We start from the raw sequence: 20496 nt of genomic DNA, 5'->3' as shown, positions 1-20496 counted from the left end.
TAGCCTGGGTGACAGAGCAAGACTCCATCTCAACAACAACAACAACAACAACAACAAAGAGGTAATTAAATTAAAATGAGGTCATTAGGGTGGGTCCCAATCCAATCGGACGGGGCTTAGGAAGAGGGATTAGGACAGAGAGATGCACAGAGGGAAGATCATGTGAAGACACAGGGAGGAGGCAAGCCTGTGTCTGGTAAGCCAAGGAGAGAGGCTGCAGGAGAAACCAACACTGCAGGCGCCTTGATCTTGGACTTCCAGCCTCTAGAACTATGAGAAAATAAAGGTCTGTTGTTGAAGCCCCGCACTGTGTGGGACTTTGTTATGGCAGTGCTAGTTGACTGACACAGCTGTTAAACTTCAAAGTACATCAGAAGGGAAATGATTAAGTAAGTTTTGGTCTACATCAATTATATGGGCTAATAAACCATCTATTGAAAATTAACTTGAATTAAATTTAGTCTCTATGACAAGAGACTAAAAGAACCTTGCCTGCCGGGCGCGGTGGCTCACACCTATAATCCCAGCACTTTGGGAGGCCGAGGTGGGTGGATCACGAGGTCAAGAGATCGAGACCATCCTGGTCAACATGGTGAAACCCTGTCTCTACTAAAAATACAAAAATTAGCTGGGCATGGTGGTATGCACCTGTAGTCCCAGCTACTTGGGAGGCTGAGGCAGAAAAATTGCTTCAACCCAGGAGGCGGAGGTTGTGGTGAGCCGAGATGGCACCATTGCACTCCAATCTGGGTAATGACAGCGAAACTCCGTCTCAAAAAAAAAAAGAAAAAAATCTTGCCCAATATACAGGAAAAAAAGGCTTTTTGAGAGGCCTTTCCAGTATCCTTTAAGCTGGACCTGATGTGAAGCTGCCTACTCTATAGGTGACATCTGACAGTGCCCCCGTCCCCATCCTCATTTAGTTCTCTCTTACCTGGAAATAGTCCAGAAGCATTCCGGCCCAGGACAGCCCCAGGCCTGCAAACATGAAGGGCATGGTCACCTGAAGGCCGATGGACCAGGCGGTCTCCTTGCTAGGCTCAGTCTCCAGTGGCTTGGGGGCTACACTTTGGCTCTCAGGGGCCCTGAGAGCTTCATCTTCTGAGGCTGCAGGGAGTCCTCCTGTGCTGAGCGGGTGAGGAAGCCCCAGCTCCCCTGGCTTGCTACTGCTGTCCAGCCTCCGCTGCCGGGTCTCTGTCCCATCCATGTGGGCACAGCTGAGTGCCTGGCAGTCCTACAGTGAGAGACACAAAGCAACAGGGTGTTGTAGGGCCGAGTTCCTGAATCCCACAGCACTAACACTCGAGGCACCTCAGGCACCTGTCCAGCCCCAGGCCGGCATCGTCCCATCCAAACTGCAGCCCTTACTCTGCGCCTGCTCCACCAGCATCATTAACTCCAATTTACAATAGTTTGTTGTTTAATATGCACATGTGTGAGCACAAAACATACAGAAGAGCACAAACATATATAAGCTGAAGTCAGCAAAAAAGGGCCTCTGAAAATACTCGCTTCTATAAAAGCAATTTAAAAAAAACAGCAAACAGCCAGGGGCGGTGACTCACGCCTGTAATCCCAGCACTTTGGGAGGCCGAGGCGGGTGGATCACAAGGTCAAGAGATTGAGACCATCCTGGTCAACATGGTGAAACCTCGTCTCTACTAAAAATACAAAAATTAGCTGGGCATGGTGGCGCGTGCCTGGAATCCTAGCTACTCAGGAGGCTGAGGCAGGAGAACTGCCGGAGGTTGCGGTGAGCTGAGATCGCGCCATTGCACTCCAGCCTGGGTAACAAGAGCAAAACTCCGTCTCAATTTAAAAAAAAAAAAAAAAAAGGCAGCAAACACTGTCCAAATCAACTTTTTCAGAACTGTTATTGGTATCAAAGGCTTGAGGCATCCAGGAATACCTATTCAAGAAAAATGGCTGACTCTCAGCAAGAAAGATCACTGTGTAACGTTCAAGATGCTGGTGATGTTCCAACTTGCCTGGTCCCACCACCCACTCCAGCTCTCAACAGCCCACAATTGCAGTGAGAGCCAGCAGCCTGGAGGGTATGACAAGGCTGGAGCTCTTTCAAATCCCCATGCCCAAAGAATTATTTTTTCACCCATATGGGGATCCCTAAAACCCCACTTAGAGGGCTGTCTCTATTTAACCCCACTTGGAGTTCACCTGGTGCAAAAACCTTTTGCCCTGGGAAAAGTTCGTAGAAAACAATTATCGGCACAGTGGCTACCTGCTGGGATAGACAATAGACTAATGAAAATGCTTCAAAGGAAAAGCTGAGGGAGGGGATGTCAATGGGGGTTTTGAAAAGTTCCCACACACTCGGGGAATCTATTAGTTTGGTGCAAAAGTAATTGCGGTTTTTGTTATTACTTTTAATGGCAAAAACTGCAATTACTTTTGCCCCAATCTAATTGCAGGCCACTAATGGATAGTGCTACACCCATGGCCAGGAAGACACTCAGGAAATTCCTAGGAAGGCCCCAAGTTTGCAGCTCCTGGAGGCTTTGTACAAGCAGCAGGTAAAGGCTGGGGAGGCTCTGGTGAGCACTGGACTGGATGTGTCCAGTGTGTACACAGGGCCCATGGGTAAAGACCAGGAGGCACATTCATTCCAGGCATGGAGTTCCAGGCACAGAGTTCAAGGAAATCTATAACTGGTCATCAGCTGGCACTAGGCAGAGAATTCTGTGGTCACATACGACAGAGAATGAAGGATGTTTACCGGATTGGTTCAGAAAAGTCACTACACAACAACAAGCAGCAACAGCAAATCCTGGGGAGGGGAATCTCATTTCCACACCTGTTGTGTTATAAACTGTTAAAGGTCCACTTTCAACAACAAAAATGAGACATGCCAATAAATAAGAAAGGATGCCCCATTAAAGAAAAAACTAATAGATATTGTCCCTGAAGGAGGACAAAACTTTGAACTGGCTGTTTTAAATATGTTCCAAGAACTTAATAAACCAAACTGAAAGAACCAAAGGAAAGCTTCAAAATGATGTCTACTCAAATACAGAATATCAGTACAGAGATAGAAATTATTTTTTAAAATAACCAAATAGAAATTGAGGAGTTTTAAAGTACAACAGCTGGAAGGTAAAATTCCCTGTAAGAGCCAATGGCCGATCTAAGCGGGGGGAATATAAAGAATCACTGAACTGAAAGATAAATCGAGATTATTCAGTATGAAAAACAGAAATGAAAAAGAACAAAGAAAAAGAAACAGGACCCCCAAGAACTATGGAATAATATCAAGCATAACAATATAAATGTTGAAAAGGGGGAAGGTAGAAAGAATATTTGAAAAATAATGGGCAAAACCTTTCCTGATTGCATTAATTTCCACATCCATGGAGCTCCACAAATTCCAAGTAGAATAAATTCCAAGAGAGCACAACAAGACCTGCCAAAGATCTTCCAAGCAGGGAGAGAGCAGCAACTCATCATGTAAAAGAGATCCTTTAGAGCGGGGGTCCCCAACTCCTGTTGGGAACCGGGCCACACAGCAGAAGGTAAGCGATTCCTGGCGAGAATCACTGCCTGAGTTCCCCCTCCAGTCAGATCAGCAGCAGCATCAGATCCTCATAGGAGCTCAAACCGTGTTGTGAACTGCGCATGAGGGGATCTAGGTTGTGCGCTCCTCATGAGAATCCAATGCCTGATGATCTGAGGTAGAACAGTTTCATCCCCAAACCAGCACCTCCCCTCCGCCCCAGTCTGTTGAAAAATTGTCTTCCATAAAATCAGTCACTGGTGACAGAAAGATTGGGGACCACTGTTCTATGAGATTGGCAGCTCATTTCTCAGCAGAAATAGAAGCCAGAAGGCAACAGGATGGCATCAAAGTGCTCAGAGAACAAAAGCTGTCACCTAAGAACTCTTCACCAGCAAAATTATCTTTTCAAAGTAAAGGAGAAATTAAGAGATTTTCAGATAAACAGACACAGAGCATTGGTCTCCAGAGCACCTGCCCTAAAGGAAACACTAAAGGAAGTCTTTCAGACGGAATTAGGACCCTAGACAGTAGCTTGAATCCTCACAGAGAAAGAAAGAGCACTGGTGAAGGTAACCACCTAGACAGATTTTCTTTTTTTAAGGATAAGCACGTTTTTGTTAGTAACTCCTTTTTCTCTTATCCAATTTAAAGACAACTATGTAAATCATGTTGGAATTAAGTTACTATTGATCCAAACTAGATTATTATAAACCAAAATGCTGATTGTAATCCTCAGGGCAATCTCTAAGAAAAAAAATGTAAAGAAATAACAAGCAAGGCCGGGCGCGGTGGCTCAAGCCTGTAATCCCAGCACTTTGGGAGGCTGAGGTGGGTGAATCATGAGGTCAAGAGATCGAGACCATCCTGGTCAACATGGTGAAACCCCGTCTCTACTAAAAATACAAAAAATTAGCTAGGCATGGTGGCGTGTGCCTGTAATCCCAGCTACTCAGGAGGCTGAGGCGGGAGAATTGCCTGAACCCAGGAGGCAGAAGTTGCGGTGAGCCGAGATTGCGCCATTGCACTCCAGCCTGGGTAACAAGAGTGAAACTCTGTCTTAAAAAAAAAAAAAAAAAAGAAAAAAAGAAATAACAAGCGAATAAAAGTGATACACTAGGAAAGATCTGCTTACTACAAAACAATGAATGTAGCAATGGGGAAACAGGGGAAAAGACATAAGACACACAGAAAACAAATAGCGAAATGGCAGACATAAATCCCATCTTATCAATTATTACATTCAATATAAATGGATAGGTTGGAAGCAAAAGGCTTTAAATAATATAATATGCAAACAGTAACCCAAAGATAACTGGAGTGGCTTTACAACTTTAATAATATCAGGCAAAACAGACATAAAGACAAGAATCTCACTACAGACAAAGAACGATATTTGATAATGATAAAAGGGTCAATCCATCAAAAAGCTGTAACAATTACAAACATACATATGCCTAACAACAGAGTCCCAAAATATATGAAGTAAAAGTGGCAGAATCAAAGGAAGAAAAAGACAATAATTGATAGGACAATTAACAGCATACCAACAAAAGAAAGAAAACTTCAAAAACGTGATACACCAATTAGATCAAACACATCTCTACAGAACCCTCTGTGCAACAGTAGCAAAATACTCAACCTTAAGTGCACATGGAACATTTTGTAGGCTTGATCTATCTTAGGAGAAACAAATTCAATAATTTAAGACTGAAATCACACAAAATCAAACAAAAATCCAACCACCATAAAATAAAATTAGATGTCAGTAACAGAAGGAAATTTGGGAAATTCATAAATACGTGGAAATGAAACAACATACTCTTTGTTTTTTAGATAGGGTTTCAGTCGGGCACCCAGGCCGCATGATCACAGCTCACTGCAGCCTAGACCTCCAGGGTTCATGCAATTCTCCCATCTCAGCCTCCTGAGTAGCTGCGACTACAGGTGTGCGCCACCACAACCACCTAATTTTTTAAATTTTTGTAGAGATGAAGCATTACTGGATTGCCCAGGCTGGTCTCAAACTTCTGAGCTCAAGTGATCTGCTCACCTCGGGCTCCCAATGCGCTAGGATTACAGGCATGAGCCACCATGTCCAGTCCATACTCTTAAATAACTAATGGGTAAAAGACAAAATCACAAGAGAAATTAGAAATGTCTTTGAGATGAATGAAAATGAAAACACAACATACCAAAAAATTATGGCATGTGTTAATGCAGTGCTGAGAGGGAAATTTATAGCTATAAATGTCACTTTTCTAAACTGATCAAGAAAAAAAGAGAAGACTCAAATACTTAAATTAGGAATGAAAGAGGAAACATTATGACCTAAAATAAACATAATTATAAGAGAATATATGAGTAATTATAAGCTAACAAATTGGAAAATCCACCAGTCAGAATGGCTATTATTAAAAAGTCAAGAAATAACAGATGCTGGTGAGGTTGTAGACAAAAGGGAATTATAGGTTTTGGGGTACATGAGCAGAGCATGCAAGACAGTTGCGTAGGTACACACATGGCAGTGTGCTTTGCTTTTCTTCTCCCCTTCACCCACATTTGGCATTTCTCCCCAGGCTATCCCTCCCAACCTCCCCCTCCCACTGGCCCTCCCCTTTTCCCCCCAATAGACCCCAGTGTTTAGTACTCCCCTTTCTGTGTCCATGTGTTCTCATTTTTCATCACCCACCTATGAGTGAGAATATGCGGTGTTTCATTTTCTGCTCGTGTCAGTTTGCTGAGGATGATGTTTTCCAGATTCATCCATGTCCCTACAAACGACACGAACTCATCATTTCTGATTGCTGCATAATATTCCATGGTGTATATGTGCCACATTTTTCCAATCCAGTCTATTATCAATGGGCATTTGGGTTGATTCCAGGTCTTTGCTATTGTAAACAGTGCTGCAAGGGAATTCTTATACACTGCTTGTGGGAATGTAAATTAGTTCAGCCATCATGGAAAGCAGTGGGGTGATTTCTCAAATAACTTAAAACAGAAGTACCATTCAACCCAGCAATCCTATTATTGGGTTTTTCCCCAAGTGATATAAATCATTCTGCCCTAAAGACACATGTATAGGTATGTTCATCACAGCACCATTCACAACAGCAGAGACATAAAAGCAACCTAAATACCCATCAACAGAAGACTGAATACAGAATATGCAGTACATATGCACCAAGGAATACTATGCAGCCATGAAAAAATGAGATTATGTCCTCTGCAGCGACATAAATAGAAATGGAGGCCATAATCCTAAGCAATGTAATGCAGAAACAAAAACCAAATACCACATGTTCCACTTATAAGTGAGAGCTGAACATTGAGTACACATGCTCATAAAGAAGGGAACAACAGACTTCAGGGCCTACTTGAGAATGGAGGGTGAGAGGAGAAAGAGGATCAAAAAACTACCTATCTGGCCAGGTGCAGTGGCTCATGCCTGTAATCCCAGAGCTTTAGGAGGCCAAAATAAGCAGATTGCTTGAGCTCAGGAGTTGGAGACCAGCTTAGGCCACATGTGAAACTGTCTCTATAAAAAATACAAAAATTATCCAGCTATGGTGGAGTGCACCTGTAGTCCCAGCTACCTGGGAGGTTGAGGCAGGAGGATCCCTTGAGCCCAAGAGGCAGAGGTTGCAGTGAGCCAAGATTGCACCACTACACTCCAGCCTTGATGGCAGAGCAAGATCCTATCTCAAAAAAAACCCCAAAAACTACTTATTGGGTACTATGTTTATTACCTGGGTGACAAAATAATCTGTACACCAAACCCCCATGACATCTAATTTATAACAAACCTACATATGTACCCCTGAACCTAAAATAAATATTAAAAAATAAAGCTAAAAAAAAATTAGAAAACCTAGATGAAATGTACAAATTCCTAGAAACACACAAACTATTAAGATTGACTCCAGAAGAAATAAAAAATATTAATAGATATACAATTAAAGAGATTAAATTTGTAATTGAAAAACTTTCCACAAAGAAGAGAGTTCACTGGTGGTTACCAAAGCCTATGGGGGGACAAGGGGAAGAAGAGAGGATGGCTAATGGCTAGAAATATAGTTTGATGAAAGAAATAAGAAAGTGTCTGATGGATCAATAGGGTGACTATAGTTTACAATAATCCATTATATATTTCAAAATAGCTAAAAGAGAATTCAAATGTTTCTAGAATAAATGACCAATCTCTAAAATGATGGATGTCTACATTGCACTGATTTGATCTTCACAAGTTATATGACTGTGTTAAATTATCACAGGTACCTCAAAAATATGTACATCTATTATGTGTCAATAAAATTTTTTTAATATAAATGAATGAACCTGGCATGAGGTGCTTCACCTTGCCATCTGGTGGCACTAGAGCAGGGGTAGGGAGAAGGGTCTTGAACACAGCCAAAGGGCTCTGGGTTTTCCCCTGCCAGAGGCAACTGGCCAGTGACCACTAGAGGCCATGCGTCCTCACTCAGTCCCAGTCCGGGTGAATCACTCACATGCATACCCGAGGAGGTTCATCCAAGAGCACACAGCAACTGTGCTTGGTGACAGCAAACACCAGAGCAGCAGGTGCTGCCCTGATGTGTGGTCTGTGCTGGGGACATACATGCAGCCGGACCTAGGTCCAGCCCTGGGTCCACCCTCACTGTGCCTGCACATGGTGCCAGAGGAGGGCCTGGCCAGGGTGACCCAGCAGCAGGGCCCAGCTGCCATCAACACCACAGTCATTCCCACCTGCTCTGAGTGCCTTGCAGGGTGGGGGGCCTCACAGCTGTGGGAGTGGCCAAAGGCCCCTCAGCTCCACCTGAACGTTGGAGTGTTTGCAGGGAGAACATGGCTCCAATGTCCCTGTGTCACTGACAGCTCGTGCAGATGAACAACCAAGTCCTCAAGCACAGGCCGGAGGAAGCTCTTGTGGGAAAGGGGGCTGTGCACCAAGAAACCTCTCACCCTGGAGCCCCAGGGAGGAGCCAGGATGGGGGTGGAGGCATCACCTCTAGGGTCCCCACAGAGGACACTGGGCAGTGTCTGCACATGGTTTTGGTTGTCCCGACAGGGGGTGCTACAGGACAGCCCCTCACAGCAAAGAACTGCCCGGCCCCAAATGTTAGTAGTGTGGAGGCCAAGAAACCCTGCTATGGGGCAGTGGTCAGAGACCTTTATCCTGCTTTGAGAAGGGCTGGGCTGGGCAGGGCAGGTCATGGCCCACCCAGGGCCACAGGTCAGAGCCACACTTGGATCTGTAAGGCTGCCCACCCTCCCAGCTGCCAGCAAAGGGTAAAGAGATGTCCGCCCCCATCGGACTTAAGAGGAAACAGACACTGTCACCCAGAAGCATCCCTGTGTCACCCTGTGAGGCTCGCCTTGGACCCGGGCTCTGGGCACTCAGTCAGTACCCCATAGTGAACACATCCTGCTCTGGGGCCTGGTGCCAGCCGCTCACACAGATCAGAGCTCACCCAAAGGCAGGCAAGGCTCTGGGCTTCACCCCTCCCCACCTTCACAGGAGACCTTGCTTCAGTGGGAATGTTCTAGAGCTGGAACCCAAGGTCGGAATCCCAGCTCCTCCCCTTTCTAGGTGTGTGACTTTGGAAAAGTTAAACTTTCTGTACCTCTGTTGCCTAATCTGTGAAATGGGGTAAGATTGCCTACCGTGTAAGGCTGTGAAGACTGGAGTCACGCATTTTCATCACAGGGCACCTGGCCCATCCTCACCCCAGTTCAGCCTCCTCAAAGCCCTAAGGGTTCAGATCAGTGATCAGAACCACCAGGAGAACCTGCTAAAGACAAGTACAGGGACCCACCCCCAAGGTTCGGGGTTCAGAAAGTCGGGGTGGGGCTGGGGAACCCATGTTTCTAGCACATCTCAGGGAAGGCAGTGGTGCTAGTCCTGGGACCACAGTTTGAAAAACACTGGTGTAAAAGGTTTCTAAAAAAGTGGGATTTGATGACTAAAGTCATATGGAAAAAACTGGAAGAAAAAGGAAAACAACATAAATGGGATTATAAAGAGACCTATCCCGCTGGCTCTCCTGCTTGGAAAGAGTGTGGGACTTTGAGAGAGACTCCTGGCTGGGCACCCCAGGAGGCTTTCCTCACCAGAGGTTTGCACCGAGCCCACCCAGGACAGTGGGCTGAGCCTATGGCAGTGACTGGCGGGACGTCTGGCTGAGGCAGCAGCGAGGGCTCCCTGGGCAGGGGAGCTGCAGGCAACTGCAGGAGTCACCCTTGTGACATCCACCCAGGAGCCGTGCCCTCAGCAGGCTAGGAGGGAGGAGACCCGGCCGCTGAGTGCACGCCGCGGCGGTGTAGGGAGCGGCCTCAGACACCTAAGGGCAGAACCAGCCCGCACCCCGGCGAGCCCCAACGGCCTCCCCCAGGCGTGGCCCCACTCCGCCCCAGGCTACCCCTCCGACCCCTCGGGTTTACCTCATCTCCCGCGTGCCCTCCCCTCCCCGAGTCCCCAGAATCCCGGCCCCCACCTGGTCCCCGTCGTGCCTGGGCTCACGCACCTCCCACCCAGGACCCGGCGCCCGGCTCACCCACCTCCCACGCACCCCCGCCCGGGCGCCCTCTCCCGCGCGCCTCCCCGACCCGCCTTGGCCCCGGCTGACCGCACCTTCCGCCCTAACCACGCCAGGCACAGAGCCGCGCTTATCAGGTCCCCTCCAAGGCGGCGGCGGGAAAGAGGCGGGCAGAGGACGCCGGGGCGGGCCCGCGGCTCCGGCAGGAAGCGGGAAGGCCTCGCGTCCTTGGCTCCGCCCCGGCCGGGCAGCGGGACCTCGGGCGGCCTGGCGCTCTGGGACTGTCGCGGACGCTCCGGCCCGGGCAGCGCGGAGCCCCACCGGGGCCCGGGGAGCTGGGAGCCGAGGATCGCGGGGATGGAAGTGTGGGGCGGAGGCTCGCGAGCTCGGGCCCTCCCCGCAGCGCCTACCCGCGCCAGTCCGGCTCCTGTCGCCGGGGAACGGGTTTACACCCAAGGGTTGGGGCTTGACTGGAGAAACCCCCTGCGGGAAAGGGAGGTGGGTGGACCCCGGGACCCGGCCGCGGGGTCTGAGCAGCTGGGGTCCCACCGGCCGCCCCTGCGTGAGCGCTGCGGCACAGGCGGCGGTGCGGCTGTAGGTTTTATTATGGAGTTGTCAGGGTGGAAAGGCCCAGAGAACAGGAACCCACCCCACAGCCAGCTTCCCGTGGGGCCTGCATTTTGCCTAACACGAAAAAAAAAGTCTGTGCTTCACCCCTCATACGCCTTTCCTTTTCCTTTTTATTCCAGAGTAATTTTAAAGCATCCCAGGACATAAATTCTCCTTTAAATACTCGAGTATGTTTAATCAATGAGGCCTATTTTTTAAACATTTCCATAGTGTTACCATCACATCTAATGAAATTGACAATTCCCAGTCCCCTTCAATTTTACCTGGTGGACTCGAAAATGCTTTTTGACAGTCCGCGTGCTGGGAACGGGATCCAAAGAGGTCTAGGCCACCTCTGGAGGGAGGCATGATGATTCACAAGACTGAGTAAAACAGATCATTATATAAATTCTAAGCCCCTTCCCCCAGCCCCCAATCATCCGAATGTACTTCCTCCTCAATCACGGCTTTTAAAATTTAATCTGAAAGACTGGTTCAGGCCATAAGGGGAAGTGAAGGCCAGACAGGCCTCATTATCCCTCTCCTGCATTTACATCAACGCAGACTTTAAGTCTGATAAGAAACATTTTGCAACCTCTTTTCTCTGAAGCCGGCTACCCTACCCAGATGCTTCATCTGCATGATAAAACATTGGTCTCCACAACTTCTTATCTTAACCCAGATATTCCTTTCTTTAATCCCAGGTCTTTGGACAAACTCAGCCAATTGTCAACCAGAAAATGTTTAAATTGACCTATAGCCTGGAACCACCCTCCCCCTCTTTGAGTTGTCTGGCCTTTCGGGATCAAACCAATTTATTTATTTATTTATTTATTTATTTATTTTGATACTGAGTCTTGCTCTATTGCCCAGGCTGGAGTGCAGTGGCACGATCTCAGCTCACTGCAACCTCTGCCTCCTGGGTTTAAGGGACTCTTGTGCCTCAGCCTCCCAAGTAGTGGGGATTACAGGCACCCACCACCATCCTGGCTAATTTTTATATTTTTAGTGAAGACCGGGTTTCACCATATCGGCAGGTGGTCTCAAATTTTTGACCTCAAGTGATCTTCCAAAGTGCTGGAATTACAAGCATGAGCCACTACACCTGGCCCAAACCAATTTATTTCTTAAATGAACTTAACTTGATGTCTCATGCCTCCTTCTAATGTATTAAATCAAGCTGCACCTCAACCTCCTTGGGTTCATGTTCTCAAGACCTCCTGAAGGCTGTGTCACTGGCTGTGCTCACACATATTTGGCTCATAATAAATCTCTTCACGTATTTTAGACAGTTTGACTCTTCATCGACAATAATTTGCCACCCAACATGGGACCTGAGAGAATACTCAGGACCCCAAAGGAGTTCTGTGAATTCAGAGCTAGGATACCAGGAGGGCTCACTGAAGCCTCCCAGACTTTGAGCTTCTCCCCTAATGGAAGTGGTAAGTCCTCCCGAGCCCCAGACCTTCCTTTGGTTGACAGTCCTTGGTTTATTCTGAGCTGGTTTTTCTCCTAGGAAGTTGTTAAGGATTCTAATTCTAGTTCACAGATGCATTCTAAAGGGTTTTCTCTATTGCTTTTTCTCCCAAAATTAATCTTGGTTCAGCTTGCCTGCACATTCGTGTGAGGAACTGAACGGTTGTTTTAATAGGTAAATGAGAGTCTGAGTTTTCTCAGCTCCTAAGAGAAAAGACATTTGCTCCTCCCAGCCAAAAGGCACCTCTGGGTGACTGGGGGCCTTGTGGTGTAGTGGGAAATCGGTTGCAGGAGGATTTTATTCAACGTAATCATGAGCTCAGCAGAATCACTTCCTAATTCTGAGCAAAGGACAAAGAAAATGGGGTGCCTTTTGCACCTAGGTGGTACGGATGACGAAGCAGGAAGCAGATTTACAGAAGCCAGAACAAAGAACGGTTTATTAACTTGTGACATGTCTTGTGATATACTTCACATTTAAAAAGTAACCTTTCTTGAGAAACACATTCTGCAGTTTTGAGATTATCTGCTTTGTGACCTTGCAGCTGGTCAGTAAGAAAAACAGGGATTTCTAGATGCCTGGGAACTTTGCTAAGAATGTGGGGAAGATAGATATGGTTAAATGGTTTACAGGAAGGCAGTTAATAGTCTGCCTCCAACAGAGCTGGAGAGGTATTATATTAAACAGCACACAACATAGCAAAATTTACTTTATTATATAGCAACTACAAATTATAAGGTTTTGTTTTACTATTATTGCTATTATTTAATTCCCTTCTTCAGGGGGAGTGTCTGGGGGGGATTGACATCCTGTGACATGCAGCGGCCCTACAGGGAAAATCCCAACAAAAATTAATTGTAAAAATGTCTTGTCCAGGAAATGCATATAAGACTGATCATCCAGCATTTTGACCCTTCTCAGAGGTAATAGACCTCTGGAGAAAGAAACCACCACATGTAAAACGGTGGAAATGACTCAGTGGTGACACATTGTGGGGTCTTGCCGAAAAGAGGCACACATTGATCCACCACACAACAACCCTAGGCCACAGCTCAGTTCCTTTTAAGAACAACAACAAAAAAGTGGAAAACAGATGATCCGAGAATGAGAAGCAAGGAGAACGACCCCGTTTCAGGCACTCTGTTGGTTTTATGGTGCCTCTACTTGCCAGAGTTTATGTAAAATGGAAATATAATGATCCATGTGCACATTTACATTAAGGAAAAGAGCCTGGACACCATAGAGTTCCTAAGTTCTCTTCTCTATATTCTTTTCTGCCTGCTTTAAATCTGCTTTTATTTTTCTACTGAGATAAAAACCACTGTTTGGATCTAACCTTTTTTTTCGCAAGCTGGTGAATTTATATTTATCTCATGGCTAAAGTTCTAAAGTAAAAGCTATAGGATTGTGTGTGTGTGTGTGTGGGCTTGCGTGCACTCGAGTATATGTATGTATTTAAAAGGATTTTATAATAGGCTACTATAATTTTATGTTTAATTGGCAAATTAAATCCATTTTAAATTCCCTCTAGCACAGCAGACTGTCTCTTGGTACTCTGAGATGTAAATTTTGCTATCTGATTTTTCACCTAAGAGTTGTTTCCTTTAATATGCAAATGTAGAACTATTTAGCTGACCTCTACTTAGGGTGATGAAACTGGTTATCCAGAATTTAAAAGATCTTACAAATGTATAAGATGTACTGCTATCACCATGCCTAATACATCTGTGTATTTAAGTGTTGTGTACACAATATTTCACTACTTGTGACATATTAGATTATGTATCATTAGCTTCTTAAAAAAAATCTTTACAACAGTGGATTGTAAAATAACCTCTTTAAAGACAAAATCCTTAATTTTAAATGCTACAGAAACTAAGAGCTTGTTTGGGTTGATGCCAGACCCCACAGCTCACTATTGAACAATCACTAGTAAGTATATATGATCCAAATGTACAAGAGGTCATTCCTGAGAGAACAGTTAGCTAGTGGACCAGATAAATGCCACTCTAAGGTCTGTTTGCCCTGAGAAGGAGACTGCCCAACTCTCTGTATGAAATACCAGGTAAAGCAAGCACCCTAGATGAAACACCATGTTTAAACAACCCTTATGTAAGGTAGTTGTAACCCCTTTTTCTAAATGTCTTATGAAAATGGGTCCTGGATCTAACTGGGGGATGTTTCCCCTTTCTAGTCTGTAAAGCTAAGCGCATGTAAATCTGCTCTTTTGAGAAACTGGACACTCTAAATAGGAACTAGTAAGATTGCCTGAACCCATATGGTGTAGAGTAGAAGCTGGAATACTAGTCAGGACAAATCTTTCACTTCATAGCCTTTGTGGAACATTTACTGGGGCTGATGGCAAAAGACGAAATACTTCCCCACGACAGTGACTAAACTGGAGAATTTCCAGTTGAACGGCATTTACTGCCTTAATTTGGAATGTTAACAGAAGCGATCCGTATGTTAATGGAAACAATGGTGCCCAAAAGAGTTCCATAATAAAATAAAAATGGTTTACATGGAATCTTACTATCTGGGGACATAGGGAGGAGATACTGATAAGCAGGGAACACTTTCATAGGACTAATTCTTTTTTTTTTTTTCCTTATTTTTTATTGCATTTTAGGTTTTGGGGTACATGTGCAGAGCATGCAATACAGTTGCATATTCTAACTCTGGGAGGAGATGCTGGACTCCACAGTGCCTGACAGACAGATGAGCTGCTTGGCTTGTGAATGGTATTTCCATGGCAAACAGACCTTTTTTTTTGTTGAGACAGAATCTTGCTCTGTCACCAGGTTGGAGTGCAGTGGTGTGATCTCCGCTCGCTGCAACCTCCATCTCCTGGGTTCAAGCGATTCTCCTGCCTCAGCCTCCTGAGTAGCTGGGACTGCAAGCGTGCACCACCACATCCAGCTGATTTTTGCATTTTTAGTAGAGATGGAGTTTCACCATGTTGGCCAGGACTTCATGATCCAACTGCCTTGGTCTCCCAAAGTGCTGGGTGTGAGCCACCGCGCCCGATCCAGACTTCTTATTTAAAAGATGCTACTTTAAAGACGGTCAAGAAAGTATTTTTCTTTTGAATTATTTGGATGAAGTATGTTTTTTAAACAAATTTACCTTTCTCTCTGAGTTCTCCAAAGTCTGGATTGTGATTTTATGACAATATAGTTATTTGCGTAAGTTCAGTAAGTCTTTTAAAACAGAACAATTAGAGACACTGGTTAATTTACTGAGACTTAAACTAAAATAGTGTATTTTTAGGTAAAATTCCAGGAAAGCCAACTTAAAAGGAGCCTATATGGCTAATCAATTTTAGGCAAATAATCAGGGCAAGCATAATAAGCTTAGAACTTACTTTACACAGAAATTAGTCTTAGTAAAGAAAGGGGCTAACAAAATTTTTTTAAAGGAAAAGTATCACACTTGGTAGTACATTTTGACCCTAACTTTTGTTGTTTTAAGTATAAATTAAATCATGAATTATTTCTTGGCTGTAGTAATTCCATAGAGTACCAGATTATAATTTTTCTTCATATTTTTAGTTGGCACCTTAATTGAATAGGACCCTTCATCTATTCTGGCACACAAATCACTCTTATAATTGTCAAACTAAAAACGTTATTTCTCTCTCTTTGTTTTACTGCCAAGGAAACAAAAATCATGGTATTCTGCAGACCAGAGACGAATCCCTCATTTGGCATCCCACTGGGCCCAGACCTGTTTTACTGGGAATGTTCTGGTGCTAAAACTCTACAAGTTCCCTCCCTCTAGGCCCAATGGCTATTGTGGAAGAGGTGGGGATATAAAATTGTAAGGGCCAATTTTGAGGGATAAAATTAGGCCAAGGTCAAACCCTCTAAATCAGTAAGGGGTACAAAGATGCCCTCTTCCAGCCAGAACTTCTCCCCTGCTTGTGATGGAGTGAGGGGCCATGTCCACTGGAAGCCTCTGCATGGTGCTCCAGCTGCTTAGGACCTGAGAGTTCCAGTGGCTTCGATCCCCTTCTAGGATGTGGGCCCAGATCAGCACACACCCACATAGGCAGGTTGGGGCACTGCTGTCTCTTCTCACAGTGCCACATCGAACTCCAAGGAGTCCAAGAATTCTACATTTGAACTTGGCCTCACAGATCTCTATGAAAGTACATTTGTCAAGGCCAGAATATAGACTATTTTACAGCTGTTTGGTTTTATTTATTATGTAGACCAAAAAGTATCTGAGACAGGTCTCAATCAGTTAGAAGCTTATTTTGCCAAGGTTAAATACATGCTCATGACACAGGACGTCCTGAGAACGGTGCCTAAGGTGGTCTGGCCATAGCTTGGTTTATACATTGTAGGGAAACAAAAGACAACACATGTACAATTTACACTGGTGGGGTCCAGAAAGAAGGGACAACTTGAAGTGGACAGGATGGGTGGGGACAGAGGGAGAGGCTTCTAGGTCACAGGTGAATTCAAAGATGTCCTGATTGGCAATTGGTTGAAAGAGTTTATCTGAAGACCTGGAATCAACAGAAGGGTGTGTCTGGGTTAAGACAGGGCTTGTGGAGACCAAGGTTTTTATTATGCAGATAAAGCCTCCTGGTTGCACAGGCTTCAGAGGGAAAAGATCATAAATGTTTCTTATCAGACTTAAAAAGGTGTCAGACTCTTAGTTAATTCTCTCCTGGATCAGGAAAAAGACCTGGAAAGGGAAGGAGATTCTTTGCAGAATGTAGATTTTCCCCACAAGAGACAGCTTTGCAGGGCCACTTCAAAATAAGTCAAAGAAATACATTTGGGGGCAAAATACCTTGATTAATTTTAGGGCCTGCCATCTGTCATGTTTGTATCTTATTGCTACAAAGAGTCTGCTCTGTCAGTCCGAAGGACCTGAACTACTTTTTCAGGTAAATTTCAGGTCCTTGGCCAAGAGGAGGGGTCCATTTGTTACCCATGGAAGAGATCTCAGTTACCCTGAGTTACTGGCAGCAAATTTGTACCAGTTCACAGCAACTTCAGTCCCTGCCTCCTTGAAAGAAAGAATTCGACTGAAGGGCATGAAGCAGAAAAAGTTCCAGACCAGGAATGGAAGTTTATTTAAAAAGTCTTAGAACAGGAACGGAAAGGAAGGTGCGCTTGGAAGAGAACGAAGTGAGCATGTGAAGGTTGAAGAGATCCTGTTTAACCATGATCCTAAGACTTTTATAAGCTCGCCTCTTTCCCTGAGGGTGGGTTTTCCACATGCCCAAGTGCTTTGCTTACCCTTTAGAATTGAGCACATGTGATGTGTTTAGGGAGTTGTCTCCATGTCCACCTGAGGCTTTCTTCCTTTTTCCAGTGGAGTGTGCCCACGGAAGGTCATATTTCACCATTTTTTGCCTCTTAACCTGCATGCCCAGGAAGTTGCTTCTCCCTGGGGCCTGCATTCAATTAACATTTTGATGTTAACAGGTGTGGACCATCAGGAACTGGCCTCTCCTTGGGCTGTGGAATTATTATTCTTAGAGAGGCAATTCAATAATTGCTGAACCATCACCCAACATTTCCAGTAGGTTGGTGGGGAGCCCTCTCCTACCCTGCCCATGCCTAACTCCCTGTAACACATTCAGCTGGTTAGGAGATTTATAATTATATTTGTGGCTTACAATAATCATTAAATATTTAGATACATGGTTTGTGGACCCTCACTTGTACTTTTGCCCTGGACTCTTTAAATTTTGAGGTGGGCCTGTCTGGTTTAAGATTCTTAGAGTTATGGGTACAAGACACTATTTTCTTCTTTTTTTTTTTTTTTTTTGAGATGGAGTTTCGCTCTTGTCACCCAGGCTGGAGTGCAATGGCATGATCTCGGCTCACCACAACCTCCGCCTCCTGGGTTCAAGCAATTCTCCTGCCTCAGCCTCCTGAGTAGCTGGGATTACAGGCACGCACCAACATGCCCAGCTAATTTTTGTATTTTTAGTAGAGATGGGGTTTCACCATGTTGACCAGGATGGTCTCGATCTCTTGACCTCGTGATCCACCCGCCTCGGCCTCCCAACGTGCTGGGATTACAGGCGTGAACCACCGCGCCCAACCCCACTATTTTCTTCTTAACTCTAATGCATGAAAAATAAACTGGCAAACAACGACCAATAGCAACCAACAAGTGGCCTGAGTCACAGAGAACGCACGGGCAGAATGGTAGCATTCTAGAAAAGGGGGCAACCAAGCATTACAGCCAAGCTCCAAAGGGCAGTCACCACATCAGGGCACAGGTCCCATTTCTTGGGGCCTTGGTAAATGACAGGCAGTGTGTACCAGTTCCTGTAGACTACTTTATGCCCCTCTGTCTCCCCCTCACACGGAGGCACTTGCAAGTGCTGGTTCAGGAATCCAGATGCCTGGCTGGAGTCTAAGCAGTGAGTAGCTTGTTAAAGAGCTGCTATGCTTTAGTTTTCAGTGGAAAACTAAAACATGGTGAAACCCCATCTCTACATAAAATATATTTGTAAATAATAAAGATTCATACAATATTAGGAGATACTAGGATTGAATCTGGTCCCCACACATTCATATGTTGAATCGTTAGCCTCCAGTGTGACTCTCTTTGGAGATAGGGTTTATCAGGAGATAGTAAAGATTCAGTGAGGTTATGAGCTGGGTCTCTAATCCAATGGGACTAGAGTCCTTAGAGAGAAGGGAAAGAGGCAGGGGAGAGCTTCCTCTGCACAAGTACACCAGCAAGAAGGTTGCCATCCACAAGACAGGGAGAGAGGCCTCACCAGACAATCCTGCTGGCACCTTAACCTCAGACTTCCAGCCTCCAGAACTGTGAGAAAATAAGTGTGTTAGTTATGAGCTGCTATAACAGAGGATTACTATTTTCACAGCAGGCTGACCTTGAGAAAGTCATTAAGCCTCAGTCTTCTCATCTGTAAAGTCAGGACAATATCAGCGCCTCCCTCATAGGCTTGATGATTCCATGAGGTGATCCAGGTAGAGCCTTCAGCATGGTGCCTCACGTGTAGTGAGAGCTCAATAGTGTTTCCTGCTGTTATGTTTACTGTTGTTACTAAAACCCTGATGGGACAAATCTCTAAGGAAGAAATGATTCTGGGCTCCCAGACGGACCACGGGGGAGGTCTGGGGAATAGGGAGGGTTTGACTATGAGCTTGACACGGGCATCTGCCCACCTGGGCCTGCCCACATCTTTCCTCATGTCTGTTCCACTTTCCCACTGTTATTCTGCCACCAGTGTCCACCCGGGTTTCCTAGCCAGTCTCCATCTTACCCAGATGGATTCCAGGTTGGTGGCAGCAGCCCTAGCCCAGGGCTGGCCTTCATTTTCCCCTCCACTGCCAGCGGGTGGCCCTGTGGGAACAGGCCTCAGTGGTGGGCCTGTCTCTCTCCCCAGGCATCTGGCTCTCCCAGGCCAAGCAACACCATCACACCGAGGTGACTGCACAACTTCCAGGCCCACCCAGGAACACCCATGGGTGCAGCAGAGAGACACGGAGATATAGACATCTCTCTTCAGAAGCTTTATTCTCCCTGGGTAAGGGGCATGCCTCACCCAGCCAAGGGCTGCTTCTGACTGGACAGAGGTCGTCCGAGATGCTGATGTGGGGTGCAGGCAGGGGGGTTTCCACTGGCCCCACAGGTGGGAGGTGCTGTGCACCCAGGCTCGAGAGGGAGGAGGCCCCGGCTGCCAGGGAGGGGCAGGGACTTTCTTCTCACAGAGACCTTTCTTCAGTACTCGAAAGTCACCGTCTTGACCCGCAGGTACTCGTTCAGAGCTGCCTCTCCTGTAAGACACCACAAAGGTCACAGCAGCTTCCACCACAGGCAGGGCACCGCTAGGGGCTGCAAGTGTCTTGCAAAGCTGAGGCCCAGGGAGGTCATGAATCTTACCCAGGTTCTCCCTGGCAGTGGATAGTGGGCCAGGACCCCTAGAATACAAAGCCAATCTGAGGCAACCATTTAAGAATCTTCCCTGGCTTCCACCGCCTTGTCTGGACAGCAGGAAGCCCCTTCAGACAGAAGAGTATAGGGAGACTTCGTGCTACTGCTGGGACTCACTGGCCTATCTCTTCTCCCATGGCTGACCCCAGCTGTGTCGGCATCAAGCTGTGGCTGGGAAAAGGGGATACATCACAGTGCCTTGAGGCCCTGGACCTTAGCAGTGCTATGTGGCTGGTGCATTTCAGCCCCACAACAAGTGTGAGGCCTGGGGCTGCCTGACAGCCTCCCAGCAGTTCTGGCTGGCCCCGGGAGTGGCACTGTTCCAAATGCCACTGCCATGTTCCTCTGAGGCTGCTTGGAAGGCTTTGCTTGTAGGCCTGTCCCAGGAGGGTGCTGGTTCTCTCAGCAGGACACAGGGACCAGGG

The 20496-nt window shown here is 46.1% G+C and overlaps 2 protein-coding genes across 21 annotated transcripts in view; both read right to left on the bottom strand.

The window, feature by feature from the left end:
* Positions 1-11035, bottom strand: part of SLC41A3 (solute carrier family 41 member 3) — a 64637-nt gene extending 53602 nt beyond the window's left edge. For 6 of the 16 annotated variants that reach the window (XM_078351889.1, XM_035273948.3, XM_008982295.5 and 3 more), the window contains exons 1-2: positions 10143-10219; positions 935-1234 (exon numbers count right to left, since the gene is read on the bottom strand). Coding sequence is in view for 14 of the 16 variants with exons in the window: in XM_035273948.3 (XP_035129839.3) it covers positions 935-1207 (273 nt within the window). In the remaining 2 variants the exon portion in view is untranslated. Of the gene's footprint in view, positions 1-934; positions 1235-6200; positions 6283-9175; positions 9262-10142; positions 10220-10940 lie in introns of those variants that run through there. The other 10 variants (XM_054246015.2, XM_078351884.1, XM_078351888.1 and 7 more) reach the window with 4 other exon arrangements.
* Positions 11036-19637: 8602 nt separating this feature from the next.
* ALDH1L1 (aldehyde dehydrogenase 1 family member L1) overlaps positions 19638-20496 on the bottom strand; it is a 105383-nt gene continuing 104524 nt past the window's right edge. For all 5 annotated transcript variants that reach the window (XM_078351880.1, XM_035273944.3, XM_078351879.1 and 2 more), the window contains one exon: positions 19638-19914. In XM_078351880.1, the coding sequence (XP_078208006.1) occupies positions 19859-19914 (56 nt within the window). In that variant the 3' untranslated portion in view covers positions 19638-19858. The remainder of the gene's footprint in view (positions 19915-20496) is intronic.

The sequence above is a fragment of the Callithrix jacchus genome, chromosome 15 (assembly GCF_049354715.1).
Source record: "Callithrix jacchus isolate 240 chromosome 15, calJac240_pri, whole genome shotgun sequence".
Taxonomy (NCBI): Eukaryota; Metazoa; Chordata; class Mammalia; order Primates; family Cebidae; genus Callithrix; species Callithrix jacchus.
This window is presented reverse-complemented; position numbering and strand designations above follow the sequence as displayed.